This window comes from Spermophilus citellus (assembly GCF_964194105.1).
Source record: "Spermophilus citellus genome assembly, chromosome: 2".
NCBI classification, from domain to species: domain Eukaryota; kingdom Metazoa; phylum Chordata; class Mammalia; order Rodentia; family Sciuridae; genus Spermophilus; species Spermophilus citellus.
In genome coordinates, this window is record NC_138183.1 from 257,426,622 (window position 1) to 257,454,608 (window position 27,987).

General features: G+C 64.3%; 1 protein-coding gene across 1 annotated transcript; it reads right to left on the minus strand.

Moving 5' to 3' along the window:
• Positions 1 to 292: 292 nt before the first annotated feature.
• On the minus strand, positions 293 to 27,987 carry MUC5AC (mucin 5AC, oligomeric mucus/gel-forming; the record flags this gene model as incomplete). Its single annotated transcript, XM_081280506.1, has 48 exons — positions 293 to 569; positions 1,108 to 1,222; positions 1,328 to 1,379; positions 1,551 to 1,670; positions 2,769 to 2,891; positions 3,380 to 3,417; positions 3,687 to 3,788; positions 4,004 to 4,175; positions 4,644 to 4,675; positions 4,755 to 4,858; positions 4,987 to 5,065; positions 5,348 to 5,526; positions 5,961 to 6,168; positions 6,448 to 6,631; positions 6,725 to 6,975; positions 7,300 to 7,474; positions 7,966 to 8,153; positions 8,407 to 14,853; positions 15,416 to 15,604; positions 15,698 to 15,741; positions 16,299 to 16,461; positions 16,694 to 16,822; positions 17,114 to 17,270; positions 17,659 to 17,898; positions 18,662 to 18,841; positions 18,947 to 19,060; positions 19,169 to 19,307; positions 19,553 to 19,704; positions 19,945 to 20,045; positions 20,335 to 20,387; positions 20,463 to 20,718; positions 20,887 to 21,013; positions 21,529 to 21,623; positions 22,265 to 22,429; positions 22,511 to 22,648; positions 22,736 to 22,805; positions 23,205 to 23,315; positions 23,982 to 24,120; positions 24,300 to 24,414; positions 24,602 to 24,727; positions 24,826 to 25,039; positions 25,139 to 25,245; positions 25,985 to 26,075; positions 26,423 to 26,540; positions 26,803 to 27,064; positions 27,358 to 27,472; positions 27,541 to 27,677; positions 27,984 to 27,987. The coding sequence occupies 48 exons, from the start codon at positions 27,985 to 27,987 to the stop codon at positions 293 to 295; spliced, it is 12,897 nt and encodes a 4,298-aa protein (XP_081136632.1).

Sequence of the window (27,987 nt, forward strand, 5' to 3'; positions counted from 1 at the left end):
CCACGTTAGTGAGAGCTTTGTGTGATGCTGAAGTCCCAAGGAGCAGGTCAGAGTCATACCAGAAGAGCCCCCCTGACCCCACATTCCTGAACAGGGGGGCACAGGTGGATGAGGGCCTCCCCACCTCCATGGACATCTCAAGGGTCCGATCTCCCTTGAAAAGAACATGGTGGGTGGACAGCATGTCCTGGACGGCAGCCACCTTGACGAGGGTGCATGTTCTACTGGCCTTGGAGGATTCGAAGGATGCTTTCCTTGGAGAGTCCCAGAGGACACAGCAGCACTGACCAGCTCACTGGGGAGGCCTGGGCAGTCCCTCCCAGCTACTGCTCTCTGACTCCTGGCTCTGCTCTTTGCTCTTCTTGGACTCAGACTCCGATGATCCTGAGTGGCTGGTGTCACCTGGTGAGTGGCACTGCTGGCCCAGGCAGCCACAGGCCTCTGCCTGGGTGTAGCTGAAGGTCCGGCTGGAACCGTCGGCACAGGTCAGGCTCACCTTCTTCTGGGAGGTGCGCAGCTCCTGGCAGCACTGGCACTTGCGTTCCACTGTGTAGGCGTCCAGGGAGTACCTGCGGGCAGAGTCTGCTCAGCACCAGGTGCCCTGCCACAGGTGCCACAGTGGTAGCTGCTGCCATGGGCCACCCATGCCAAGACCCTGACACAACCAGGCTGCACATGCCCTGTGGCCAGTGTTGAGCTTCCAGTTCTCATTCACCAATTGCTTGGGGGCAGATGCTCCCATCAGGGCTGATTCCAGCCATCACTGTGTGTCCCAGGTCCCAGGGTCGGGAGGGACACCCAGATGGCTGGCTGTAGCAAATTAACAAAGGGGAGCTGGGTTGGGGTCTCAGCAAACACAAGAGCTGATTCCAAACAGGCCAGGCCTGTGGGTCTCAGAATCCTGCTGCCCCACCCCAACTCCCAGTGGCCCTCAAGGTATCCCTCTGGGGGCCTCCAGCCCTCTTCCTCTCCCTTCATGGTCCTGCCTATCTGCCCCACCCCAGCTGGGTGGACCTAACTGCACCCCACTGCCGATCACATCTGTGAACACTGCCCCAAGGGACTCCCTGTGGATCGGGGAGGGCGCCACGGACAGGGGTCCCGTACATGGAGGTGCTGTCTCCGCAGTTCCCCTGACAGTAGGAGAGGCGCACGGGCCCGACCGAGCTGCAGCTGCCCTGCCGGATGGTCTGGTTCCTGTGGTGCAGCGTGCAGGACGTCTCTGGGGACAGACAGACACAGGAGGTGAGGCAGTGTCAACACCACCCACTTGTTTCCTGGACCTCCATGGCTGGAGTCAGACCTGCCAGCAGACCAGCCCTCTTACCAACGTGTGGGCAGACGAAGCAGCAGCCGTCGGAGCTCAGCCGGGCCTGGTCCTGTGCCAAAAAGGGACAGCTGTTAGTACCAGGGAGGCCACTCAGCAGCCTACCCAGAAATGGAGGTGCAGAGATGCAGACCAGGTTAAGATGGGTGTGGCCCCCTACAGGAGGGCCACAGGCCCGCTGGCCCCATAGGACTCCCCTCACTGGGTGAGGCCTGGAGCTCACCCGAGCACAGCTGAGTGCTGCACACTGCTTCTCCACGGTCACCACCTCAAGCCTGTCTTGGTGCTTCTCACACCGGTAGGTCACACAGCGGTTCTCGGGGTCTGACCAGGACTCACCAGGCTGAAAGGAGGCAGGGTAAGTGCCCCTCACGGGGAGATCATGGCCTTGCCAGGCACATGCCTTGGAGAGAACTCCCCCAGTGCCCAGTGCCCCAGGACCCTGCCTGCTCAGTGCCCAGTGCCCCCCAGGACCTGCCCATTCAGTGGTCAATGCCCCAGGACCCTGTTCACTGAGTGCCCAGTGCCCTCAGGACCCTGTCCATTCAGTGCTCAATAATCCCCAGGACCCTGCCCACTTAGTGCCTAGAACCCCTAGGACCTGCCCCCCAAGACCTGCCCATTCAGTGTCCAATATCCCCCAGTGTCCAATATCCGCTCAGTGTCCAGTGCCTCCATTACCCCATTCACTCAGTGCCCAGTGCCCCAGGACATTGCCTGCTCAATGTCCAGGGCCCCCCAGACCCTGTCCATTCAGTGCCTAGTACCCCAGGACCCTGTTCACTCAATGCCCAGTGCCCCAGGACCCTGTCCATTCAGTGCCAAGGACCCTGCCCACTTAGTGCCTAGAACCCCTAGGACCTGCCCCCCAGGACCTGCCCATTCAGTGTCCAATATCCCCCAGACCCTGTCCACTCAGTGCCCAGTGCCCTCATTACCCTGTTCACTCAGTGCCCAGTGCCCCAGGACATTGCCTGCTCAATGCCCAGTGCCCCAGGACCCTGTCCATTCAGTGCCAAGGACCCTGCCCACTTAGTGCCTGGACCCCAGACCCTGTCCACTCAGTGCCTAGTGCCCAGGACCCTGCCTGCTCAGGACACAATGCTTTCTCTGCCTGCATATCCATGGGCAGGGCCTTGCCTGGGCCTTCTTGGAGCTCCCACAGGGGAGTGGCAGCCTTGGCCCCCGCCCACCAGGAGCCCCAGACCTGCTTGACCAGGCTCCCAGCCCCCGCCCTGAGCCCCAGGTGCCGCAGCTACGCACGTGGAGGAAGTGGTCATGACCTCTGCTGGTGTTCACGACACAGCTCACTGCCACACACTCTCCACAGCACTGCCCCCTCTGAGCTTGGTATTCGAAGCCCTGCAGGGACAGTGGATGTACGGCCTGAGCTCGGGCTGTCTGCCCAGGGGACGAGGGCAGTGGTGGGGCCGGCACTCACCAGGGGGCAGTGGGTGTTGCAGATCTGGGTCTCACAGCTGACCAGGAAACTGCCCGACGGGGGGCTGCCGGCTGCCTCGCACCAGCACCTTTCACACAGGCTGGAGGAGACCACGGCGCCAGGCTGGGGAGTGAGGCCAGGTGTCAGTGCCAGGGACAGGCCCCAGCCCTCACAGGTCAGCTTCCCCAGCCTGCCCACAGGCGAACCCACACCCCTGGGGTGGCCCTTGGTGTCACCTCCTGGTGCAGAGCCTGTCACAAGGATGAGCCCTCCATAGGGGCTCTGGGGTCACATACTTTGTGGATGCGGATAGAGGCCTGGTGTACTCAGGAGGATACCAAGGAGTGGCCAGCTGCTGGGACCCCAGTGAGGCCAGGGACCCAGTATCAGCACCTCTGGGGGCCTGGGGCCAGGCTTGGGCCTCAGCCACACCAAGCTGCAGACTGGGCCCATGAAGACTCGGTTCCCTGGTCCGGGCAGGGTTCTGAGACATGGTCTGCGGGGGGTCTGCTCTGAACTCTACTTCTACCCCAAGGGGCCGTCAGGAAGCCCAGGAGTGGGAGACCCAGTCCCTGTGGCTGTGGGGTGTCCGAATGCTGGACGGGCCTTACCTGGTAGACGGTCCCGTTGACATTGCAGCCGATTCCACCTGTCCAGGAGATACACAGGCTGTCACCCTGGCAGGCAGGGACCCAGCCCACCCCACCATGCCACCCGAGACCTCCCCTGTTTGGCCACCTTGGCCTCCTGGGCACCAGCAAGTTCTGATGCTCATTGCTGGAGTCATCAGATCTGATCTGTGCCAACATTCGGCCCCCACAAACCACAGCTTCGTCCAGTTATGCCCCAGGAACCCCTGGCCAGAGTCCCCAGCCTGCAGAGTCCAGCATGGCATGTGCAAGGGCCAAGGACACTCACGGCAGATTTGGCTTGGGCAGCAGGCCCCCTCCTCGTGGGTCAGGACCAGGCGGGAGCCCTTGGGGCAGTGCTGGGGCTCCGGGCAGTAGCTGGTGTTGCAGGCTGCAGGTGAGCGAGGGAGTCAGGGACGGGCCCCTCTGCCCCCGTCCCCACCCAGCCTCAGGGCCTGCTCCCCCGGGCTCCCAGGAGGGTTGGCAGACCCCACCCTCCCCCACACCCCTGCTGGGGTCCCCAGAGGGGCTGGAGGGAGTGGTCTCCCTACCCCAGCAGGGGATTGCCCTGGCCCCTCCAGCCCTCCCCACCAGGCAAGGGCTCACCGCAGACGAACTGGGGACAGCACTGTCCGGCCTTTGGGGCCGTGGGCACAGGCACTAAGCCGGGCAAGGGGCAGGCGGGGGGCAGGGGGCAGGGCTTCCTGTGGCAGGTCATGTTCTGGGAGCTGTCCTGGCAGATGCACTCCTGGCAGTCGGTGCTGATGGTGTGGCCCGGCTGCGGAGGAGGCTGGTGTGAGCCTGCCACAGGTCAGCCTGGGCCCAGGCTGGCTCACAAGGTGGGGCCCGCGGGGGACACCTGGGGCAGCACTCAGAAGTGACAGGAGCTCAGGTTGGCACTGTCCTGGAGACCCCAGGAGGGCCGGAGCTGAGGTGGGAAGGGCTTTGTGGGGTGGCCTGCCCCATGAGGGTGGACGGGGTCCCAAGAAGAGGAGGACACGGCCAGGCAGGGGCTCCGTACCCACAGAGCAGCTCCAGCGTCACCCCAAGTTGGGCAGGGAGGGCACTTAAGAAGAGGGGCCTCCTATGTCCTGTCGGGCCACTGGCCAATCTCCTTGCCCTTCCTCTGGCCTCTGGCACTGAGAGGAAGCCCCCAACCCAAGCCCACTCTGGCCATTCCAGGGCTTTCAGGGACCTCCTGCCTCAGCTTCCTGGGGTTCAGGGTCAGGCCACCCACCACACTTACCTCCACTGGCTCCCCATGGGGCCCCAGGCACCCTGCAGAGGGAGAGATCAGAGGTTGCCACCAGGCAGGCACGGTCACCCTGCCACCCCCACCAAGCCCTTGGGGACGTACAGCTGCAGTTGGCAGGCACACAGACTTGGGCGTCGCTGCTGAAAAGCATCGTGTTCTCAGGACAGAAGCAGCCCTCGGTGATGGGACCGGCCTCCGGGAGGGCCCTGCAGGAAGGCAGAGTGGGCTGCAGCCCCTGCTCCCCAGGGCAGCAGTGCCCTGGCCAGGGAGGGGGCCCCCAGGGGGGCTCTGGGGTTTGTTGGACCCACGGTGGGTGGGGTGAGGGTGCACATACAGGCTGTCCTTCCCATAGCAGTAGGGGAGGCTGGACGGGCCACAGGGCAGGTACACCTTGCCAGCCGAGCAGGTGAAGGCTGTAGGGAGAGAAGCCACCCTGAGGACCAGCTCGAGGCTGTGCCTCTGGGCTCTTGACCCCAACTTCTGGCCGAGCACCACCACTCAGGAGCCCTCAGTAACTCTCAGTGGTACCCGTCCATCCAGGCTCTGGGCCCTTCAGGCTCTGCTGCTGCCCACCCATGACCACCTGCATCCAGCCCTCCAGAGGCCATAGGACCCTGACTTGGGTGTCCCCTCTTCCTCCAGGAAGCCCTGCCTGACCCCCCTGAGCCCACCCAGATCATCTGCCGGACACTCACGGCAGGCATGGTTGGTGTGGCCCCGCCAGTCGATGCACACGCCTTCTGAGGCACACAGCGCCGCATACAGCTGCAGTCCAGAGCACACCACGTCTGGGGGGGTCATGTGGCAGTGATCGAAGACGCAGCCTTCATAGAAGGACTGCGGGGAGATGACGTGGTGGCAGGGCTGGAAGACCCTGCAGGCAGAGGGGGCAGGCGTGGTGTGGGCCACCAGCCAGCTCCACAGCGGGGTCTTCCCGACACAGGACGCCCCATAGAGCACCAGGCGAGGACAGTGGCCTTCCTCAGCTCTGCACGCACGAGGGACGGTGTCGGGCCCCCACCCCTTCCTTCAAGTGCCTCTCCACCAGGCTCCCTATCACCAGGTGTTGGGGAAGTGACCAAGGCCTGCATCCGTGAGAGCGGACAGCAAAGGCCCTCAGAGGTTGACCAGCCTGGCTGCAGCCAAGCCCTGTGGTGGCATTCCGGCAGTGACCACCCTACCCAGAGCTCCAGGACAGCATTCTAGGCCTGTGACAGGGCAGCTCTGGGCCTTCCCAGAAGCCTCCCGAAGGCCCTCTTGCCCTTGGCAGGGGGCCTAGCGGGCTGCCCACCCCTTACAGACCCTTACTTGCTCAGGATCAGCTCACAGAGTGGCGATGGGGGGCACTGGACAGGAGTGGTCTGGGGTGTGGTTGAGGGGGGTGTCGGGGGAGGCCCATGGCAGTGCGGCTGGCCGGGGACGTCCACCTTCCAGTGGCCTGACATTGCGGAGCAGGAGGGGGCCACTGTGCCTCCAGGCAGGCGGCACTCGTCCCTCTTGTCATTGGTGCAGGTACCTGGCCAGACGGAGGTGGTCAGAGAGCTGGACCACGGAGACTGTGCCTGCAGCACCCAGTGTGTCCTTGCTGGGTCTGGCCAGACATCTCCACCCTCACTGTGGGACCTGCCCAGGCCCCTCCCCTTCCCGGGCTGCACTGTCCCTCTGAGAAGCCAACCCTAGGGGGTTCCCTCAGGGTGAATGGGTGTGCGCCCAGCAACCCCACGCAGGAGCCCATGCAGCCCAGCCAGGTGCCCCAGCCCACGAGCCTGCTGCCCAGGTCCCCAGGCAGGCTCACCACACTGCCCCTCGGTGTTGTTGGCGAAGGTGCTGAAAGGCACTTCCACAGAGAAGATGAGGCCCGAGAACATGACCTGGACACCAATCTCCTGGATGGTCACGTACATCTTAATGCCCACGCGGGAGACAGCAATGCCGTTGCTCTGGAAACCGGGGCTGACCACCTTGTTGTTGAATATGATCTGGACATGGGGACAGCCACCAGGAAGTCAGCACGTGGGCAGGGGTGGGCAGCTGCAGGCCGACCTCCCGCCTGCACGTCAGGGCAGCCCCACCTGGTTGGTCATGACCCCGCCAACGGGCGTGCGGGTCAGCACCACGCGGTCCTGGTGGTACTCCACAATGATGGCCTGTGGGCAGGACAGCTGGTCCTTGGGGTCACAGAAGTCATTGTTGATGAGCACGCGGAAGTGGCCGAACACGGGTACCACCTGCTGCACCAGCACGTAGGTGCAGTTGTCCAGGAACGTGTAGTAGGTGCCGTCGAACGTGATGTAGTGGGGGTCGCCCCAGCCGCTGCACACACCTGCGGGTGCCGGGGGCTCACCAGAGGCTCCAGGGCTCCTGCAGGCCTGGCCCCCCACTCCCCCCACACGGGCAGCTTGGGAGCCGGTCCTCACCGTCCAGAGGCAAGTGGCCAGCAGGAGCTGATGAGGCCTCAGAGCAGCAGGAGTGGATGCCCCTCCCCTTATCCCAGCGGGCAGGGCCCAGAGGCTCCGCAGGCTTCCCTGGACACCCCAAGGTGCGGGTCTCAACTACACCCATCCCAGCCTCGGGGCTGACATGTTCTGCCTGAAGTCTGACCCAATTCCACCCTCTCTCCTGGCCCCCCTCCGGGTCCCCAGCTCACACTGGCACTGGTAGTGCTGGCAACAGCCGTCCTGGTCAGCCACCTTCAGGGCTGGGTAGCCGTTGGCACAAGTGGGTTCCTTCACCTCTGGACACTGGCGTGGACGCAGGGAGATGATGCTGTTGCCCTCGCAGGTGGCCTGGGTGCAGTTTGGCATGGGCCAGGTCTCGCCTTTCTGCAGAAGAAGGGCAGCTGCAGGGTCTGATCCCGGGGGTGGGTGGGCCCTCCCCTCGGTGCCCAGGGGGACAGTCCCTGAGGTCCTCATGGGAACAGGGAATGGCCACCATGCTGTCTAGGACTCTCTGAGCCCCATCCTCCCAGCCTCGTGCCCATACCCACCATGTGCCCCGCCACAGCACCAAGCTGCCCAGAGGGGAGGTGCTGTGGGCAGGAGCCCATCCCCAGCCACCGGCCCTGGGTGTGCTGCCCAGTCCACAGTGATGGCCACCTGCTTGGCCCCCACTTCACCCTCAGCAAGTGGTGTTTCAGCCTCAGACCCCATAGGCTCCACTGACCTGCAAGCCCACCCATCCAAAATCCTGGGGGAAGGACCCCCCAGTGCACAGCAGGGTCAGCTCCCAAGGGTCAGCATGACCCTCATGAGGACTTGGGGTGAGGAGGCTCTGCAGTATCCACAGGGCCCTGCTGGGCAGGAGGTGGGCTTACCTCTCTTAGGGGAAGCACATTTGGGCACCCTGTCTCAGGGGTAGACATGGACAGGGACGAAACTGAGGTAGGGGGCGGCGTAGTGGAGGGACAGTCGTGGTCAACCCCTTTGATCACCTCGCAGTCCTGGCTACACAGGGCATAATAGCAATGGCCAGAGAGGTCTCTCTGGCGGTATATGATGGACCCTGCCGACAGGAGACACCGGAGGTTAGCAGAGCTGGGTTGCAAAACAGCAGCACCCTAGGCAAACTGGCCGACCCCCAGGGGGCAGAGAGCCCCCACCTGAATGTGGTAGGCAAGAGTGCACAGGGGCTCTGGCTACAGGCCATGGCAAGATTTAGCCCCGACAAGAAAGGCCCACTCGACTCCGGAACACCACGGCCTTGGGCAGGAGGGAGTCAAGAGTGGGCCTCCAAGGCTGGCCCGAGGGACACTCACCTGCAGGGTACAGCTGGTCCAGCACGCTGCAGAAGCAGGGAAGGGTGGATGATGGCACAGAGCTGGGCGACCACGGGGAGGCCACAGCTGAGGTGGAGGGCACTGAAGAGGAGGTCTCGGGGGGTGCAGTCCAGGCAGGTGTCCCAGTGGTCGGGCAGCCATCGGGGGTGTGGCAGCACAGGACACGCACCTCGTAGTTGAGGCACATCCCCAAGGGCCCCTGCTGCTCCTGGTTGCGGCACACCAGGCCCAGGTGGGGCTCGCACTGCACCACCTGGCCCAGGGCCTCAATGCTGACCTCGGGGTGGTTCTCGGCTCGGCACTCCAGCCGGGTGATGTCCTCAGGTTGGAGACAGATCCTCTCTCCCTTGCTCAGGATGTTGCTGTAGGTTTCCGTGTCTCCGCCATGCGGCCCGGGGTCTGGGAAGTCCACGTCGAACCACTTGGTCCAGGTGCACTGTGGCTGGCAGTCGGTGGTCTGGGGGGTGGAGTGGGTACTCTCAGGTGCTGGAGTGTGGCTGCTGCTGCTTGTAGGGACAGGGGTGGAGCTGGTCTTCCGCGTGGAGCTTGGGCTGACTGTGTGCACAGAGGTGGAGCTGGTCTTCCCCGTGGAGCTTGGGCTGACTGTGTGCACAGAGGTGGAGCTGGTCTTCCCCGTGGAGCTTGGGCTGACTGTGTGCACAGAGGTGGAGCTGGTCTCCCTCGTGGAGCGTGGGCTGACTGTGTGCACAGAGGTGGAGCTGGTCTCCCTCGTGGAGCTTGGGCTGACTGTGTGCACAGAGGTGGAGCTGGTCTCCCTCGTGGAGCTTGGGCTGACTGTGTGCACAGAGGTGGAGCTGGTCTCCCTCGTGGAGCTTGGGCTGACTGTGTGCACAGAGGTGGAGCTGGTCTCCCTCGTGGAGCTTGGGCTGACTGTGTGCACAGAGGTGGAGCTGGTCTCCCTAGTGGAGCTTGGGCTGACTGTGTGCACAGAGGTGGAACTGGTCTTCCCCGTGGAGCTTGGGCTGTCTGTGTGCACAGAGGTGGAGCTGGTCTCCCTCGTGGAGCTTGGGCTGACTCTGTGCACAGAGGTGGAGCTGGTCTCCCTCGTGGAGCTTGGGCTGACTGTGTGCACAGAGGTGGAGCTGGTCTCCCTCGTGGAGCTTGGGCTGACTGTGAGTGCAGAGTCTGTCTTCTGAACTTGGCTGGTCAGGGTCTCTCTTGAGGTGCTGGAATGTGTGACGGGTATTGTGGTCGGGCAGCCGTCGGGGGTGTGGCAGCACAGGACACGCACCTCGTAGTTGAGGCACATCCCCAAGGGCCCCTGCTGCTCCTGGTTGCGGCACACCAGGCCCAGGTGGGGCTCGCACTGCACCACCTGGCCCAGGGCCTCAATGCTGACCTCGGGGTGGTTCTCGGCTCGGCACTCCAGCCGGGTGATGTCCTCAGGTTGGAGACAGATCCTCTCTCCCTTGCTCAGGATGTTGCTGTAGGTTTCCGTGTCTCCGCCATGCGGCCCGGGGTCTGGGAAGTCCACGTCGAACCACTTGGTCCAGGTGCACTGTGGCTGGCAGTCGGTGGTCTGGGGGGTGGAGTGGGTACTCTCAGGTGCTGGAGTGTGGCTGCTGCTGCTTGTAGGGACAGGGGTGGAGCTGGTCTTCCCCGTGGAGCTTGGGCTGACTGTGTGCACAGAGGTGAAACTGGTCTTCCCCGTGGAGCTTGGGCTGACTGTGTGCACAGAGGTGGAGCTGGTCTCCCTCGTGGAGCTTGGGCTGACTGTGTGCACAGAGGTGGAGCTGGTCTTCCCCGTGGAGCTTGGGCTGACTGTGTGCACAGAGGTGGAGCTGGTCACCCTCGTGGAGCTTGGGCTGACTGTGTGCACAGAGGTGGAGCTGGTCTCCCTCGTGGAGCTTGGGCTGACTGTGTGCACAGAGGTGGAGCTGGTCTCCCTAGTGGAGCTTGGGCTGACTGTGTGCACAGAGGTGGAACTGGTCTTCCCCGTGGAGCTTGGGCTGACTGTGTGCACAGGGGTGGAGCTGGTCTTCCCCGTGGAGCTTGGGCTGACTGTGTGCACAGAGGTGGAGCTGGTCTCCCTCGTGGAGCTTGGGCTGACTGTGTGCACAGAGGTGGAACTGGTCTTCCCCGTGGAGCTTGGGCTGACTGTGTGCACAGAGGTGGAGCTGGTCTCCCTCATGGAGCTTGGGCTGACTGTGTGCACAGAGGTGGAGCTGGTCTCCCTCGTGGAGCTTGGGCTGACTGTGTGCACAGAGGTGGAGCTGGTCTCCCTAGTGGAGCTTGGACTGACTGTGTGCACAGGGGTGGAGCTGGTCTTCCCCGTGGAGCTTGGGCTGACTGTGTGCACAGGGGTGGAGCTGGTCTCCCTCGTGGAGCTTGGGCTGACTGTGTGCACAGAGGTGGAACTGGTCTTCCCCGTGGAGCTTGGGCTGACTGTGTGCACAGAGGTGGAGCTGATCTCCCTCGTGGAGCTTGGGCTGACTGTGTGCACAGAGGTGGAGCTGGTTTCCCTCGTGGAGCTTGGGCTGACTGTGTGCACAGAGGTGGAGCTGGTCTTCCCCGTGGAGCTTGGGCTGACTGTGTGCACAGGGGTGGAGCTGGTCTCCCTCGTGGAGCTTGGGCTGACTGTGTGCACAGAGGTGGAGCTGGTCTCCCTCGTGGAGCTTGGGCTGACTGTGTGCACAGAGGTGGAGCTGGTCTCCCTCGTGGAGCTTGGGCTGACTGTGTGCACAGAGGTGGAGCTGGTCTTCCCCGTGGAGCTTGGGCTGTCTGTGTGCACAGAGGTGGAGCTGGTCTCCCTCGTGGAGCTTGGGCTGACTCTGTGCACAGAGGTGGAGCTGGTCTTCCCCGTGGAGCTTGGGCTGACTGTGTGCACAGAGGTGGAACTGGTCTTCCCCGTGGAGCTTGGGCTGACTGTGTGCACAGAGGTGGAACTGGTCTTCCCCGTGGAGCTTGGGCTGACTGTGTGCACAGAGGTGGAGCTGATCTCCCTCGTGGAGCTTGGGCTGACTGTGTGCACAGAGGTGGAGCTGGTTTCCCTCGTGGAGCTTGGGCTGACTGTGTGCACAGAGGTGGAGCTGGTCTTTTCCGTGGAGCTTGGGCTGTCTGTGTGCACAGAGGTGGAGCTGGTCTCCCTCGTGGAGCTTGGGCTGACTCTGTGCACAGAGGTGGAGCTGGTCTTCCCCGTGGAGCTTGGGCTGACTGTGTGCACAGAGGTGGAACTGGTCTTCCCCGTGGAGCTTGGGCTGACTGTGTGCACAGAGGTGGAACTGGTCTTCCCCGTGGAGCTTGGGCTGACTGTGTGCACAGAGGTGGAGCTGATCTCCCTCGTGGAGCTTGGGCTGACTGTGTGCACAGAGGTGGAGCTGGTTTCCCTCGTGGAGCTTGGGCTGACTGTGTGCACAGAGGTGGAGCTGGTCTTTTCCGTGGAGCTTGGGCTGACTGTGTGCACATGGGTGGAGCTGGTCTCCCTCGTGGAGCTTGGGCTGACTGAGTGCACGAAGGTGGAGCTGGTCTCCCTCGTGGAGCTTGGGCTGACTGTGTGCACAGAGGTGGAGCTGGTCTCCCTCGTGGAGCTTGGGCTGACTGTGTGCACAGAGGTGGAGCTGGTCTTCCCCGTGGAGCTTGGGCTGTCTGTGTGCACAGAGGTGGAGCTGGTCTCCCTCGTGGAGCTTGGGCTGACTCTGTGCACAGAGGTGGAGCTGGTCTCCCTCGTGGAGCTTGGGCTGACTGTGTGCACAGAGGTGGAGCTGGTCTTCCCCGTGGAGCTTGGGCTGACTGTGTGCACAGAGGTGGAACTGGTCTTCCCCGTGGAGCTTGGGCTGACTCTGTGCACAGAGGTGGAGCTGGTCTCCCTCGTGGAGCTTGGGCTGACTGTGTGCACAGAGGTGGAGCTGGTCTCCCTCGTGGAGCTTGGGCTGACTGTGAGTGCAGAGTCTGTCTTCTGAACTTGGCTGGTCAGGGTCTCTCTTGAGGTGCTGGAATGTGTGACGGGTATTGTGGTCGGGCAGCCGTCGGGGGTGTGGCAGCACAGGACACGCACCTCGTAGTTGAGGCACATCCCCAAGGGCCCCTGCTGCTCCTGGTTGCGGCACACCAGGCCCAGGTGGGGCTCGCACTGCACCACCTGGCCCAGGGCCTCAATGCTGACCTCGGGGTGGTTCTCGGCTCGGCACTCCAGCCGGGTGATGTCCTCAGGTTGGAGACAGATCCTCTCTCCCTTGCTCAGGATGTTGCTGTAGGTTTCCGTGTCTCCGCCATGCGGCCCGGGGTCTGGGAAGTCCACGTCGAACCACTTGGTCCAGGTGCACTGTGGCTGGCAGTCGGTGGTCTGGGGGGTGGAGTGGGTACTCTCAGGTGCTGGAGTGTGGCTGCTGCTGCTTGTAGGGACAGGGGTGGAGCTGGTCTTCCCCGTGGAGCTTGGGCTGACTGTGTGCACAGAGGTGAAACTGGTCTTCCCCGTGGAGCTTGGGCTGACTGTGTGCACAGAGGTGGAGCTGGTCTTCCCCGTGGAGCTTGGGCTGACTGTGTGCACAGAGGTGGAGCTGGTCTTCCCCGTGGAGCTTGGGCTGACTGTGTGCACAGAGGTGGAGCTGGTCTCCCTCGTGGAGCTTGGGCTGACTGTGTGCACAGAGGTGGAGCTGGTCTTCCCCGTGGAGCTTGGGCTGACTGTGTGCACAGAGGTGGAGCTGGTCTCCCTCGTGGAGCTTGGGCTGACTGTGTGCACAGAGGTGGAGCTGGTCTTCCTCGTGGAGCTTGGGCTGACTGTGTGCACAGGGGTGGAACTGGTCTCCCTCGTGGAGCTTGGGCTGACTGTGTGCACAGAGGTGGAGCTGGTGTCCCTGGTGGAGCTTGGGCTGACTCTGTGCACAGAGGTAGAACTGGTCTCCCTCGTGGAGCTTGGGCTGACTGTGAGTGCAGAGTCTGTCTTCTGAACTTGGCTGGTCAGGGTCTCTCTTGAGGTGCTGGAATGTGTGACGGGTATTGTGGTCGGGCAGCCGTCGGGGGTGTGGCAGCACAGGACACGCACCTCATAGTTGAGGCACATCCCCAAGGGCCCCTGCTGCTCCTGGTTGCGGCACACCAGGCCCAGGTGGGGCTCGCACTGCACCACCTGGCCCAGGGCCTCAATGCTGACCTCGGGGTGGTTCTCGGCTCGGCACTCCAGCCGGGTGATGTCCTCAGGTTGGAGACAGATCCTCTCTCCCTTGCTCAGGATGTTGCTGTAGGTTTCCGTGTCTCCGCCATGTGGCCCGGGGTCTGGGAAGTCCACGTCGAACCACTTGGTCCAGGTGCACTGTGGCTGGCAGTCGGTGGTCTGGGATTGGGTGACCCTTGTGCCCACTGACGTCCCTCTAGTTGTGTGCACTGGTGTTGGGTGGATAGTGTGCCCTTTCGAGGTGGCCTGACTTCCCGTGGTCACAGTGGTCTTGGTGGTGGTGCTGGCCTCTAGGGACTTGGGGGGTGTGGCAATGGATTTCGGGGTCCCTATGGTCTCATTCCTGCAGTCGTCCACCAGTTCACAGCATTGGATCCGGATCTCATAGTTGTAGCAGATTGGTGGCAGCTGGTCCCTGTTCCAGCAGATCAGCCCTTCCTCAGAGTTGCAGGTCACCTGCTGTCCCAGCTCTGCCAGGGGCGTGTTGGGGAAGAACTGAGCCCTGCACTCCACACTTGTGGGCCTTTCACAGAACTTATACCCTTTGGATCTCAGGTTTTGAAAAGTGTCAAAATCTCCACTGTCTCTTCCAGGCCCGGGGTAGCTGCCATCCATCCACTGTGTCCAAGTGCAGGACTCCCGTAAGCAACTCACCGGGCTGATTCCAGAGGTGGTCGGCACATCCGTGACCTGGGAAGTCCCCGGGGATGATGCAGAGGCAGAGGATGTTCCTGAAGTTGGTTTTGGCCTTGGAGTTGGGCTAGACTTCAGGAACGATGTTCTGACAGGTGTGGAGGACACGGTGTCACTGGTCGTGGGGACCGTGTTGGTCGTCCTGTGCCTGGCTGGAGGGCTGGAGGTGGGGCAGGGCAAGGGGCTGCAGCACAGGACCCTGATCTGGTAGTTGTGGCACAGGCCTGATGCCTGGTCCCTGTTGTGGCAGGTCAGCCCAGCCGTCGGGCTGCACTCCAGGTGCTGACCCAGGGCCTGGAGCGGCACCTCGGGCGCGTCCTCAGCTCGACACTCCACTGCCCTCGGCACTTGGCAAACCCGGAACCCGTGGGCACGGAGGTTCTGCAGCGTGTCGAAGTCACCGCTGTCCACGCCCTGCCCGGGACGACTCACATCCAGCCAGGGGGACCACAGGCACTTCTCCCCACAGTGGACAGAGGACGAAACAGGGGGTGTGGCAGGCGTGGTCCTGAGGGGCGTGCCCGTGGCTGTGGAGGAGGCTGTGTGCACCGTGCTCTGGGTGGGGCTGGAGCCCACACCTGTGGTCTGCCTCGAACTGAATGCTGTGGGAAAAGAAGGTTGCAGGCTGAGCCTGGGGCACACGGAGGCTGGCTTCACTGGGTCCTGGCTCTGATGACCTGTCCTGTGAGCTGCCTGGTGGGCTTCCCCACAGCCAATGGGCCAATGTTGAAATTTGAATGACCAGGGACACACAAGTGAACCTGTCTGCTCAGAACCTGCCCCACAGTGGGCAGGTGGGCATCACAGTTCTTCAATAAACAAGTGAATTGACCTCAGTACAGGGCATCTGCCCCCTGGGCCTGCCCTGAGCAGAAGCCACATGCCTATGGCTGCCTGGTGCTGGAAGCCTCGACCCTGGGCCTGAGCTCCCCAAGGAGCTGTGGATTCCAGGTCAGCCAGAGTGAAACCCTGGAGCTAGCCCCTTCCCCTGGCAGGGAAGGAGGAGAGAGTGAGCCACTGCCGTGCCCGATACCCAGAGACTGCCACGGCTGCCCAGAGCTAGGCATGAACCTGGCCTCCAGCAAGAGAAGCCACGCCAGTCCGCTGGGAGAGCGACACCCCCCAGGACACCCAGGGCCCTTTGCCATCACACGTTGTCCTTACTGTGTGGGGACGTGGAGAAGGAGAAGGTGGTCGGGGGCCTGGGGGTGGTGGGGCTGCAGGTGAAGACCCTCCTCTCCACGGTGCCGTTGGCCCTGCAGTGGGCAGAGATGCAGCTGCCCATGCCGTCTGTCGTGTTGTAGATGACATCCCCGGGGTGGAAGTGCCGCCCGTCGTAGGTGCAGATGCAGGCTGTGGGAACACAGCAGCCATCCGTGAGATGGCTGAGGCGAGGCAGAGACCCTCCCCACCAGACCCCAGACCCAGGAGGCCACGGCTGCTTACCACCACTGTCATAGGCACAGTGCACGCCGTTCTCGGTGCAGATGCTGGGGAGAGGGAAGGAGGGCTGGGGTACAGGCGCCAGCACAGCCTGCCCTGGGCCATGCCCACTGCCGGGGGTGGAGTCCCTGCCCAGGCCTGGGACTTCAAACTTAGCTTCCCGAAGTCCCACCCTCTGGAGGACTCCCCAGTCCACACAAGTGGAAGCCGGGTGGGGGGCCCAGGAGCTGTTGGTGCTCTACCCAGCTGCCCACCCCTGGGTCCCTGGCAGATCATCTGGCCTCAGCTCCCCCACCACCCGCCTGTTTGCCGGTCCCCGCACCCCAAGAGTCCCCGGACCAACAAGCACCAACACTCAGCTTCACCTCTGAGCCTGGGGAATCAGGGGGATAGCCCTGAGAACTGCCTGCCATGGTCCAGAACCCGGACCCAGAGCCACCGGCCCATCATGGCAGACACCACCCCTGAGAGCTGAGGTCCCTCCCCCAGAGACCGGCCCAGAGCACCCTCTGGGTCCTGCAGGCCCGAGTCTCGGGGGCTGCTGGTTAGGGGCCTGGATCCCCCACGTGCTCTAGGCTCTGTGGCCTCCTGCCAAGGGACTCACCAAGAGTAGCAGTTCTTGTCTGAGGGCACGGTGGCCCCGGGCCGGTAGGACTTCCCGTGGATGCGGCAGGGTGGGGGGGGTGTTGGGGTTGGGCACTTGTCCACACAGTGCATCTTGTCCTCATCGAAGATGGGAGCCGACGGTGGGCATTTGGGGTAGCAGCCTGTGGGACAGAGAGGACTGAGTCCCAGCCACAGAGGCCAGCTGGCCACCCCACCCCAGGAGGGCCTCAGCACTGTCCCCAGCCCTCAGCCTTGTCCACGACACCACCGTGTACTAGAGGCTGAGGCCACGGGCTCCTTGCGGGGTCAGGAGAGCACAGCCCCGTGAGGGTGCTCAGGCCTGGGCAGCTGAGCCTCAGGCCTCTCCCACCCCTCAGGCCGGTCCCTGCCCACCTTCGAGGCCCCGCAGATCGTGGAGACAGCGCCCACTGGGGTTCCGGCAGGTGCGCATGCAGGGCGCCCCGCAGGGCTGGAAGTGCCACTCACACTCCCCCTGGGGGTTGTAGTAGTCGCAGAACAGCGCTGGGGGGGCAAGGAGGGTGGTCAGAGCGGCCTGCACCTGGGGCCTTCTAAACAGACCAGGGAGGCGCCAGGGCAGGGTCTCCAGCCAGAGCAGCCCAGCTGGGCCCTCGTCCCCGGGGCTTCTCTGGGCCAGGCGGAAGCTCTGCTGAGCGCTCCACCCGAGGGAGCCCGTCCACCCCTTCCCTCCTCCTTGGAGGCCTTCTTACTCCTCCAGGGACCATGCATGCAGCCAGGCACACGGTGCTGAGCGCTGCCACCTCGGGTCCTGGAGCCCCTGGCCCGTGTACTCACGGCAGACGTCCGGCGTCCTCCAGGACACGCACACTCCGGCTTCATGGCAGGCCTGGGCATAGGCGGCCACAGCGGTGCAGAAGCACTCACAGTCTCCCCCCGAGTCGCAGGCACACGCGTCACCCACACAGGCCTCGTAGTACCTGGTCGGCTCCACCTGAGGGAGACAGGCCTCAGACTCCGGGAGCCATTGGGCTTTGGGGGATCTGGCCTGTGGCCCCTGACCTGGGCCAGTTTCCACTGGAGCTCAAGAGAGCAAATGCATGGCCTACAGTGGTTTCCCGGCTCTGCCTTTGTGCCCACAGGCCAGCTCCCACCTGGCCCACAGGCTCCTGCCCGCCTGGGGCTTCTGGGGCAGTGCTCAGAGCAACACCCCACAGAACCAGCCCGGCCACTGTGGCATGTCCACATGGGCCCCCGAGCCCCAGCTCTCTGCGCTCTTAGCTGATGCTGCCCTCCCCCTCTTGTCCCCTCTGCCTCCTGGGACCATTGCCCGTGGTCCCTTCTCAGCCCAGAGACCCCCTGCCCTGCCTGGCTGGCCATACATGGGCATGGCAGGTGGCGAAGGTGGCACTGTGGATGATGCTGCACTGCTTCTGGGCCCAGGCCTTGCGGTAAGGGTTGGTGGTGCAGGGGTCCTTGGGCACCGGGGCGTCCGGGCAGGACGGGGAGAGCTTCCAGCTGTTTCCAAACTCCAGTGCGTCCCCCACCACGGCCTGGCTCCGCGTGGTGAAGTCATTGAGGGCATTGCCGTCGAAGTTCCCGCACAGGCCGCAGACCCTGCCCTGCAGAAGCACACGGAGAAGGGAGGCTGGGCACAGAGCCTCTTCCTCAGCCCACCGCCACCTGAGCATCCAGCAGGATGGTCCCCCGAAGGGGAGGGGTGCGAGGTTCGCAGGGTGGCCTCAGGGCCTTGCTTCCGCCTGCTGCCCACACAGCGTCAGAGACTGCAAACTTTCCAGGGGCCACCCAGCCTGCCCTCCCTCCAGCCTCCTGCCTGTGCTGGGGCCACAGCAGCCAGCCCTGTGTGTCCTGTAGTGGGCTGGGCAGTGGCTCTGACTCAGTCCGGGGGCTGGACCGAGACTTCGTGGAGAGAGGACCTTTCCAGATGTGGTAGGTTGAGGTCACACTAGGGTAGAATGGGCCCTCAATCCAATGTCCACTGTCCTTATGCAAGGGAGGATGTGGACACAGGCACCCAGGGAGGGCCCACATGATGACAGAGGATGGGGAGTGACCCAGCCACCTGACAAGGACGCCCTGCCCAAAGCTGCGACAGAAAGGTCTCTCCCGGGAGCTCAGCCTGCACCTGGCTTGGACTCCCAGTGTCCAGACTGAGGGCATCCGCAGCCTGCCCTCCCTGGGCTGGGACGCTGCAGGACTCACACACCAGGGGCTCCCTCCTCACGGCTGCCCGGAGGCTCAGCCCCTCAATCTGCTCTCAGACCCCATCTCTCCCTCTCTCTGGCTGACTCTGTCCCTCTGCCCCTCCGGTATGTCCCATGGCCCCCAGCAGGGGCGACAGCAGGGGCCTCCTCTCGGCCTCACCTTGAACTCAGGGCTGAGTCTCAGGAAGATGCTGGTCCTCCTGTCCCACAGCAGCACCAGGCCTGCGTCGGTGTCCACCACCAGGTAGATGCCCATCTGGCGGATGGTGTAGGGCGGCTCCTGGCCTGCGCCCTTCTGGACCACCTCCACCTTCCCACTGGTCAGCTTTAGCTCATAGCTCTGTGAGGCAAGGCGTCCCTTAGGCCTGGGGGACCCTGCCCTCTAGGTGCTCTGTGCCACCATGGAGCCCCCAGAGTGCCCCACCCAGCTGTGTCCCTCACTCACCCCCAGGAAGATCTTGATGTCCTTGGAGCAGGTGGTCCCCGTGGTACCACAGGGGACGTTCTCGGTGACCACACGGAAGGCATCCTTGGTGCTGCCATTACCGCCACAGTGGTCCTGGGGAGGCGAGGCTGTCAGGGCGGGGCTCGGGTGGGCCTGCAGCCCCCAGGGAAGCTGCCCCCCAGGGCCGGGCGTGGCTATGGACAGAGGCGGCAGACCACCTACCTGCACCAGCGTGTACTGGCAGTCCCCACTGAAGGTGTAGCGCTGGCCATCGAAGGTGAGGAAGTGGCCATCCCCGTACAGGGCACAGGTGGCCGGGCAGGGCTCTTCTGTGCACCGCCACATTCTGTTCTCACAGGTGCTGCAGAGAACAAGGGGTCAGGTCAGGGTGCTTCCAGGGGCTCTGCGGGGACCCTCGGTGCGTCCTGGCAGCCACCCCTCCCCAAGAGGAAGGACCCAGTAGACCAACAGATGCCCAGAGGGTCTCGCGGCCTGGGCCACCCAGAGTCCCCCTGAGAACCTGGGCCATATGTGTCGGCCCGGGGCCTTGCCAGGGCTTCCTTGGCTTCTGACAAGGACCGTCCCCTGGGGCGCTGAGCCACATACCAGGTGTTGCAGCCTGCCCAGATGGTCTCCCCTGGCCTGTAGCTGGCCCCGTTGTGCATGCAGGGGCAGTCCTCAGCGGCAATGCAGCCCCCGCTCCCGTCAGCCACCAGCCCCGGGGGGCACACGCAGCCCGGCTCACACTGGGGGCTGTACTGTAGGGCACATGGACACAGTGAGTGGTGGGGACAGCTGCCTGGACCTGCGTCGTCCTCCACGGGGCCAAGGGTAGGTGAGCCCAGTCAGCAGGCAGGGATCCTCCAAGGACCCGGTCCAGCGGTTGGCCCGGCTCGGCCACCCCTCCCCCAGGAGCATCTCTGAGGGACCCTGGCAGGAGGGGTCGTGGGGGACCCTGGCTACCACCAGGGAGACTGTTGGGGCCACCAGTCACTCACACAGGCCATGTCCAGGGTATGACAGCTCTTCTGGCAGCCAGCTCCGGTGGCCCCATGTGTGGCATTGTGGCAGTCGAAGTAGACCATAGGTGCGTCACACACTGGGGAAAAGGAGGGGTGCAGGGGACCCTAAGCCCCTCCAGCCAGGCTCCGCTGCACATGGCCCCCAGGGGCGGAGGAGCCTGCCCGTGCAGGTGGTGGGAGTGTGGAGTGCCACACTGGTGCGTGTCACTCCGCCGACCCGGGCAGAGCCCAGGGCTCAGACGGCGCTAGACACAGAGGCCAGTCAGCTGCCGCTGCCCCCTAGCTTGGAGGGGGACAAAGAAGCCATTCAGGGCTTCCCCTGGAGAGGACGGTCCTGAGGACAGCCATGCCCCTCTCCGAGCTCACCTTGGGTGGGCGCTGGGCCCCCGATGCAGGTCAGCGTCCCCTGTGTGCAGGTGCTGTGAGGAGGAGATGGTCAGCAGGTGTGTTCTGGCCAGTGAGCCCCTGTCCCACACCCCCGCGGCACATCTCACCAGACAGCCCCGCTGTCGTGCAGAGACTCGCCGTTGGGGACCATGGAGCCCCTGTGGTAGCAGGGGCAGCTGGCAGCTGGCACACACTTGTCCGAGGCGTCCAGGAACATGCCCTCTGGGCAGGCGCAGCCATCCACAGGGACAAAGCTGACATGGCAGGTGACGTCCTCCTCGCTCAGGGCACGGCAGGTGGGCTGGCAGGTGCTGATGTGGTAGTGGTAGGTCATCGACTTGGGGCAGGTGGTTGTGGGCTTTGCTGCAGGAAGCCAGGAAGAGGGGACACTCAGGATGCTGATGGGCACAGCCAGGTGGGCAGCAATGGGTAGTCAGGGGCCCAGGCCTCCTGGACAGAGCCCCAGACTGTGATGGCCTTGGGCAGAGGACGGGCCTTGAGGGGGGGGGGGCCCGCTTGCCCGGCACTCACTGCAGACGCCGGCCCTCCAGCCACGCAGCAGCACACCCTTGGCGGCACAGGCCTGCACGTAGGAGGACAGGGCCGCGCACATGCAGTCCTCGCTCTTCTCGCAATTGCACGTGTCGAACATGCAGTTCTGGGGGCCAGAGACATCCGGGTCAGGGACTCAGCACACATGTGGCCAATGTCCCTTCCAGTCCCTGCCTGGGCCCCCATCTTGGCCTCCTGGGACGCTTCCCTGGGTCCTCCCTCACACCCCACATGCAGCTGAGCAGAGCCCCATGCAGGGCTGGCCACCCATGGGGCTGGGGGCTCCAGCAAGACCTTGGCCCTTTATCTCTGTGGCCCAGGGGGTCCAGCCCCTGCCCCGAATGATTCCCTGCTTGGGTTAGCTCCTGCGTCCAGTACAGGGCTGGAGTCCCAGGCAGGCCCAGTGCATGAGTCAGGGGGAGAATTAGTGAAGGAGCTCCATGGGAACCGAGCCCAGGGACCGGCTTGGTCCTGGAACCCACACCTGCGGCCTGCTGGGCCGTTACAGTCCCGAGAAGGCTCGCTGCCCAGCGCCCCTTCTCAGTGTCCCCTGACTCCCTGGGGGCGTCCCCATAGCCCAGCAGCAGGACCTTGACTGTAGGAGTGGTGGGTGGGCATTACCGAATAGTAGGTGCTGGGGCTCACGGTGGCGTGGCATTGGGCAAAGGGGCCGTCAGGGCTGGTCAGCTGTGAGCACCAGTGCTGGGCGTACTTCTCTGTGGGCGAAAGGCAGGCTGTCCATGGTCACTCCTGGGCAACCCACCCGGGGCTGCTCCTGCCCACAGCAGATAGAGCAGGCACTCGGACACAGAGGGCCCGTGAGGCCTGGAGACGCCATGGCTACTGCTTCTCTCCTTTCCTGGGACCCCAGCCCAGCCCCCCAGTGCCACCACCTTCTAGGGACGTGGGTAGCCACTACCAGGGACAGACGTGACAAGACCTCTCCACCCCTTCTCTGGGTAGGGGTGGGCCACACAGGGAGAGCAAATAAGCCAGGACCTGCTGGCTGAATGCCTGCCCGGGGCAGGGGCTGGACGGTCAGCAGCGCAGGAAGACGGCGTACTCCCCTCCACCCTGCAGCCGGCCCCAGAGCTGCAGGCTGCAGCCACAGCAGGTGAGCGGCCTGGTCGGCCCGAGGCTCCTCCGGACCTGACGACCGGCCGGCAGACACACTGGGCTCCGCTCTGCCCCCCCATTCCTTCTTCCCAGACTCACCTCTCGGGTGACAGTACACATGATGGCCAGCTCACCACTAGCCTGAGGCGGGGACAGCTGTACCCCAGGACAGAGTCAGGAGACACCCAAACAGTGCACTAGGCCCTGAGTGGTCCTCAGGGAGCCAGCGATGGCCACGTACCGTTCTCCACGCTGAGCGAGCACGGGTCCTCGAAGCTGCTCTTGGCATTGGGGCAGGCAGCCTGGGTCTTCCAGGTGTTGGCGAAGGCGGCACCCGTGCCCTCCACCACCCCGCTGTTGGTCCGGAAGTCATCGGCCTGGATGCTGTTGAAATTCCCGCAGAGACCTGAGGAGGAAAGTCATGTCGAGGCCCTGTGCAGGCTCAGGGACGGGGTGGGTGCAAGGACCCCGGGGTGCCACCTCTTACCGCAGGTCAGCCCCCGGAGCTCAGGGGCCAGCCGCACAAACACCTGCATGGTGGGCACCAGCTGGATGGCCAGCTGCACGCCCAGGTTGGTCTGCACGATGATGAAGAAGGTCGAGGGTCTGAAGAGGGTGACGTTGGCTGCGGACACAGCACAGGGGTCTCACTGGGAGGTGCCGGGCAGGACCCACAGGCAGCCCCAGGGCGGGAGTGGGCCAGTGCCCTCACCTGTGGACACCGGCAGCTGCGTGTAGATCTGGTTCACAAACACTTCCCCGCTGGCCTTCACCACCACAGCCTGCAGGCAGCCAGCAAGTCAGCGGGGGCCTGGGCGGCCTCCACCACCGCCCCCTGGTCCCTGCAGAGGCTGCGGAGTGTGCCTACAGCCCACAGGGCGGCGACCCTGAGCTCTGCTCCTGACTCGCTCTGAGTCTGACCTTTCCGAGGGTCACACGTGCTTTTAGCAACGTAAAAACCCAGCAGAGACCTTGCTGGCCAGGGGTGTGTCCCTCCTTCCTGGGGCCGGGTGGGGCTGGCACTGAGCTGCTCCACTTAGGGACAGTCCCTCAGAGGACCTACGAGCAGGGACACGGCCGGCCGCGGCAGAGAGTCCACTTGCTGTGGCCAGATCCAGGGCTTGGGCGGAGAAGCCTGGCAGTGGGGGTCGCGCCCCGTCCTACCCGCGGGCGACACTCACCGTTGGGCCCCCGCCCAGGCGCAGCTCCACGCCCTTCAGGCAGGTCTCGCTCTCGGTCAGACCGCACCTGCGCAGCTCGGCCAGCACCGTGAAGGCATCGTCGTTGCAGGGCTGTGGGGAGCCACGTGGTGCTCACCTCATCGGCCTCGCCCCTGTCCTCCAGCCCACACTGCCCCTGGCTAGAAGGCCCCGAGGGCACAGCCAGGCACCCAGGGAGGAAACTCTGTTCACCGTCTGAGGGAAAGCACTGCCTCCAAACAGATCCTGGGGGAGGCCCTGGGAGGCTGGGGAGGCTGGGGAGGCCCTAGGGGAGGCAGACCAGGGTCCCAGGGGCCAGCAGAGGGACAGGGAGCAGACATCCGGGGCAGCGGCTCCCCACCACACTGCCATGATGGATGCAGGACACCAGGCCTCGTCCACCCCACAGATGCACCTCGCCAGAGAGCCTGCTGGAGGCCACGACACAGGGACCAGGGCACGTGGGTTTTGCCCACACCACGCTGACCCAAGATGATAAGAGGGCAAGCTGGGCGGGGAGGTGGGCAGCTGGGGTTCAATGTACTTTCTGCCCGACCAACAAATGACCCCCAAACTGCTCTAAAAATAAAGCCACTGAAAACCCAAATGCCAGGTCAGAGGGGTCAGGGCACTGGACAGGAGCCACTACACTCCAACCAGCATCCAAGTGACCCAGGCTCTCCCTCATGGTCTCCCCTGGTGAAGCCCAGGCTGGGGGGGCCCCAGGAGGCTGGCCATCCCAGGTGCCCAGGGCCGTACCTTGGTCAGCACGTAGCTACAGTCCCCATGCACGGTGTACTGCTTCTCGTCAAACGTGGACAGGTGGGAGCCGCCCAGCACAGAGCAGGTGCCCTGGCACGGCACCTCCTGGCAGCTCCAGCGGCCTCCGGAGCAGGTGCTAGGAGCAGAGGAGAAGGAGCACAGTGTGTGCTGCCCAGGGCACCAGGCCTGCCGCACCCCTCCAGACGGGGCTTCCGGCAGGCTGCGAGGCCACAGCAGACCTGCAACCTAGGCCTAGCCCTGAGCTCCCAGAGGAACTGGCCCTCGGCAGGCTGGGGACAGGGAGGGACCTACCACCGGGTGCAGTCTGTAGAGTAGTTGGCCCCTGGGGCGTAGGAGGTCCCATTGTACATGCAGGAACACTGAGACATGGGGACACAGCCAGTCTGGCCGATGTCATCAAACACCATCCCTGCAGGAAGCAGGTCAGCTGTGACACAGGTACTCCAGGGCCCAGCCAACCTGAGGCCCAGGGGCACCCCCAGCAGGGTCTGAGGGGTCTTTTTTCTGTGGTTCAGCCATAGCCATCTGGCACCCAGAAGGCATCTATGTTTGGGGGGTCCTGTGCCTGGGTTGGCAGGGGTGGGCCCCCAACTGACCCTCAGGGCAGAAGCAGCCGGCCACACAGTGGTCCTCGCAGAGCTGGGAGCGCTGGGGGTTGGAGCAGGTGTCTGTGCAGGGGGAGCCACACTCCTGGTGCTGCAGGTTCAGGGGGCACGTCTGGTCTGCAGGGCCACCGGACAGGTCATCACATCCTGTTCCTTTCCCTCAGGACAGCGTGGTGGGAATGGGCACTGGGGGCTGGGCAGGGCTGGGCACTCACAGCAGAGGTCGGGGCCCCTCCAGTCCTGGGGCAGGCCCCCTGCGTGGGCGCACTGCCTTGAGTACTCGGCCAGCGTGTGGCAGATGCAGCTGGGCAGGTCGGCCTGCTCACAGAGACACAGGTCCTGCCGACAGGCCTCCACGTAGCTGCTGACGTCCACCAGGGCCGCACAGCCCGAAAACAGCTGGCCTCGCAGGAGCTCCTCGCAGATGCCCTGGGGCAAGGCAGGAGGCCAGGCTCGGGGACGCCCTGCGAGATCGGAGGACCACCCACAGCCCCTCCCCCCACCTCTGCCCTGCCCTCTGAGGCTCACGGAGCTGGTGGAGCAGTTCTGGGCTGCAGGGTTGGGGTCCTGGCACTGTTCCGTGGGCCCGTCCATCTTCTGCAGGTTCCCAAACTCAATGGGGGTCAGCCTGACATCTGTAGGAAACAGGAGCTGGCTCTTCCTGCAGGCCCCAGACCCTGCAGCCCAGCACCCAGGCCATGAAGTCCCAGGGGCCAGAGCCCCCAGGTGGGCTTCCCTATCCTGCCCACCCTGGGACACTCGGGGGGTCTTGAAATGACTCAAGGAAGCAGCAGGAGCCTGGAGGCTGATCCTGCCGCTGGGCTGGGATGCACCAGGGGCTGAAAGTGAGCCTGCGCTTCCCTGGCCAGCCCTGCACAGGGCCTCGCTGGCCAGGGGCAGCTGGAGGCTTGGGCAGGCTCCATGCCCCTGACTGGACAACCCTTCTGGGGGTGGGCCTGGCCGCTGGGGGACGGTCAGGGAGGCTGGCTGTGCAGCCACAGTTGGAACGCCACTTCTCGTGGCAACGACGCGAGCATTGAGGAAGCAGGTGCGAATTTCCAGGGAGGCTGCGGGTCCTGGGCCCCTGTCCAGAGCAGCGGCATGGAGGACAGGGTCCTGACTGGCTCTCAGCTTCCCACACGCACCCCTGAGGCAGGCAGACGCCAGGACTGAGTGGGCACGTGTGTCTGCGCACGAGTGTGTAGGGTGTGTGCTAGAACCGTGCCTGTGAGCAGGTCTGCATGTGCACACGCCTGTGCCCGGGTCAGGCATAGGTGTGCGGTGTGAGAGTGTGTTGGCAGGGGCTGTGGGACTCTGGGAGACTGGGCCTTCCAGGGAGCTGAGGAGGGGACAGGTGGCCGCGAGGAGCCTCACCGTGGGAAAAGAACTCGCTGAACACAGGGATGCCGTTGAAGTCCCCACAGAGCCCGCAGGTCTGGTTGGCGAACTTGCTGTCCAACTCTAGCTGGAATGGGAGGAGACATCAGAGCCAGTCCCAGGAAGCCCAGGATGGGAACGTGTCCCAGAGAGACCCCAGCGTGAGGCCCACCCCAGGAGCTGCAGGAAGCTCAGCCCTGAGCAGGGCTCCTCTGTGGGAGCAGACCCCAGGGGCTCTGCTGGTCCTGCCCCTCACCTCCTGTGGGGCAGGGTCTCACCCTCTTGCCCCCTTGGCCCAGGGCAGTTTCCACCCTCTGGACAGCTGACCATCCATTCCGCCTGACCAGCCTCACCCAGAGGACCACCCTGTCCTCCCAGGAGGCCTGTCCACCCTGTCCTCACAGGAGGCCTGTCCTCCCCACCCTGCAGCCTCACCAGGAGGCTGTCATCGTCCTGGTCCCACATGAAGACGAGCCCCAGCCGAGCCGTGACTTTCAGGTTGCCATGGCTGCGCTCCATCAGGACCCCAGACTGGCTGAAGGGCAGCTGGACCCTGTGGAGAGAGGGTGGGGCTGAGGCGCCCGGGGCAGGGCGAGGAGGGGGTCCCGCCAGGAGGGTCCCCAGCCTTGTGAGGGACAGGAAAGAGCACCCGGAGGCCCTGGTGTTCTGGAGGAACCGAGAAGGGCCCTGGAGGGCAGGTGGCTGTGTGCAGGGCCCAGAGAGCCTGGCCAGCACCGCGGCCTCTTCCCTCACAGGTGACGCCCTGCTCACCCCCACCGTCACCCCACAGGGTGCCACCCGGGGCTCAGACTCACGGGTGGCCATTGACCAGGACGGAGCTCTCATTCAGCTCGATGACCAGACCATCAAGCTTCATGATGACCCTGCTCAGCGTGGTGGTGTTGGCCGCCCGGCTGCGGCGCAGCTGCACGTTGAAGTCCTCGTAGGCGGCTCCACAGTGGGCAGAGAACACGTAGTTGCACAGGCCGGGGAAGCGGAAGATGTCGCCGTCGAAGGTCTTGTAGTGGGAGTCGCCCCAGGTGCTGCACACCCGCCCGTTGTGGGCTGGGTTTGGGGCTGCAGAACAACAGCCGTGGCCTTTGGAGGAGCTTGCCCTGCACCCACTGCACCCACCAGGGATGACCCTCCACCTGCCCCCGGAGTCCCCCCTGGTGCTGCTGCCCAGGGTAAGGCATCTGGGGTCCCCTCTGCACCCAGGGAACTCTGGGAACCGGCCATGGCAGTTTGGGACAATTTTCCCATGCTTCCTCACACCTGGAGTGGGGTTCCCTTTCCAACCAGCCCCTGCAGGTGTGAGGGAGGGGAGCCCAGCCAACCCACACCTCTTTCCCGGCCTCGGGTTTCGCTACCTTGGACCACAGGGATGGTCCCCAGAGGCGGGGTGTCAGTCGTCCTGAGGAGGGGGTCACCTGTGGAGACAGCAGCTCGTGGGATGTGCCTCCAGGAGCCAGGGAAGCCACTGCCCTGAGGAGATGGGCCAGGGCCAGCGGATCCAAGCTCTGTAAGCCCAGTCTGGCAGCTGCTGTGGAGACCTGCACCGAGCGCTGCACCCGGCCCACACCCAGCGTTCCTGGGCCTTCCCCATCCGTCTCCCTGCAGAGCCCCGGGCTGTTGGCCCTCACGGCCACAGGGCCCGGAACCTGCTGCTTGTATGTGGGGTCTCTTGCTCCTGGGAGGCAAAAAAGCCCGGGTTAAGGAGATTGGGAGATTAGCACTGCTGCTCCTGGATTGGACTGGTGTGGGAAAGGCAAACAGACGGGGCTTTAACCCGAAACACCCCAAAACCTCCTGCTTTGAAACCTCTGGCCACCCTCCAGAGCCAGCACCAAAGCCTGAAAGGTGTGCGTGTCGCTGCAGCAGAGTCAAACAGGGGGAGACGGGGGGCCCGGCCCCCAGCCCCAGCACCCCGCTGGCCCTGTGGCAATGGAGCCAGCAGCCTCTGAGGTCCCTCAGAGCCTGAGCTTCAGGGACCCACCCAT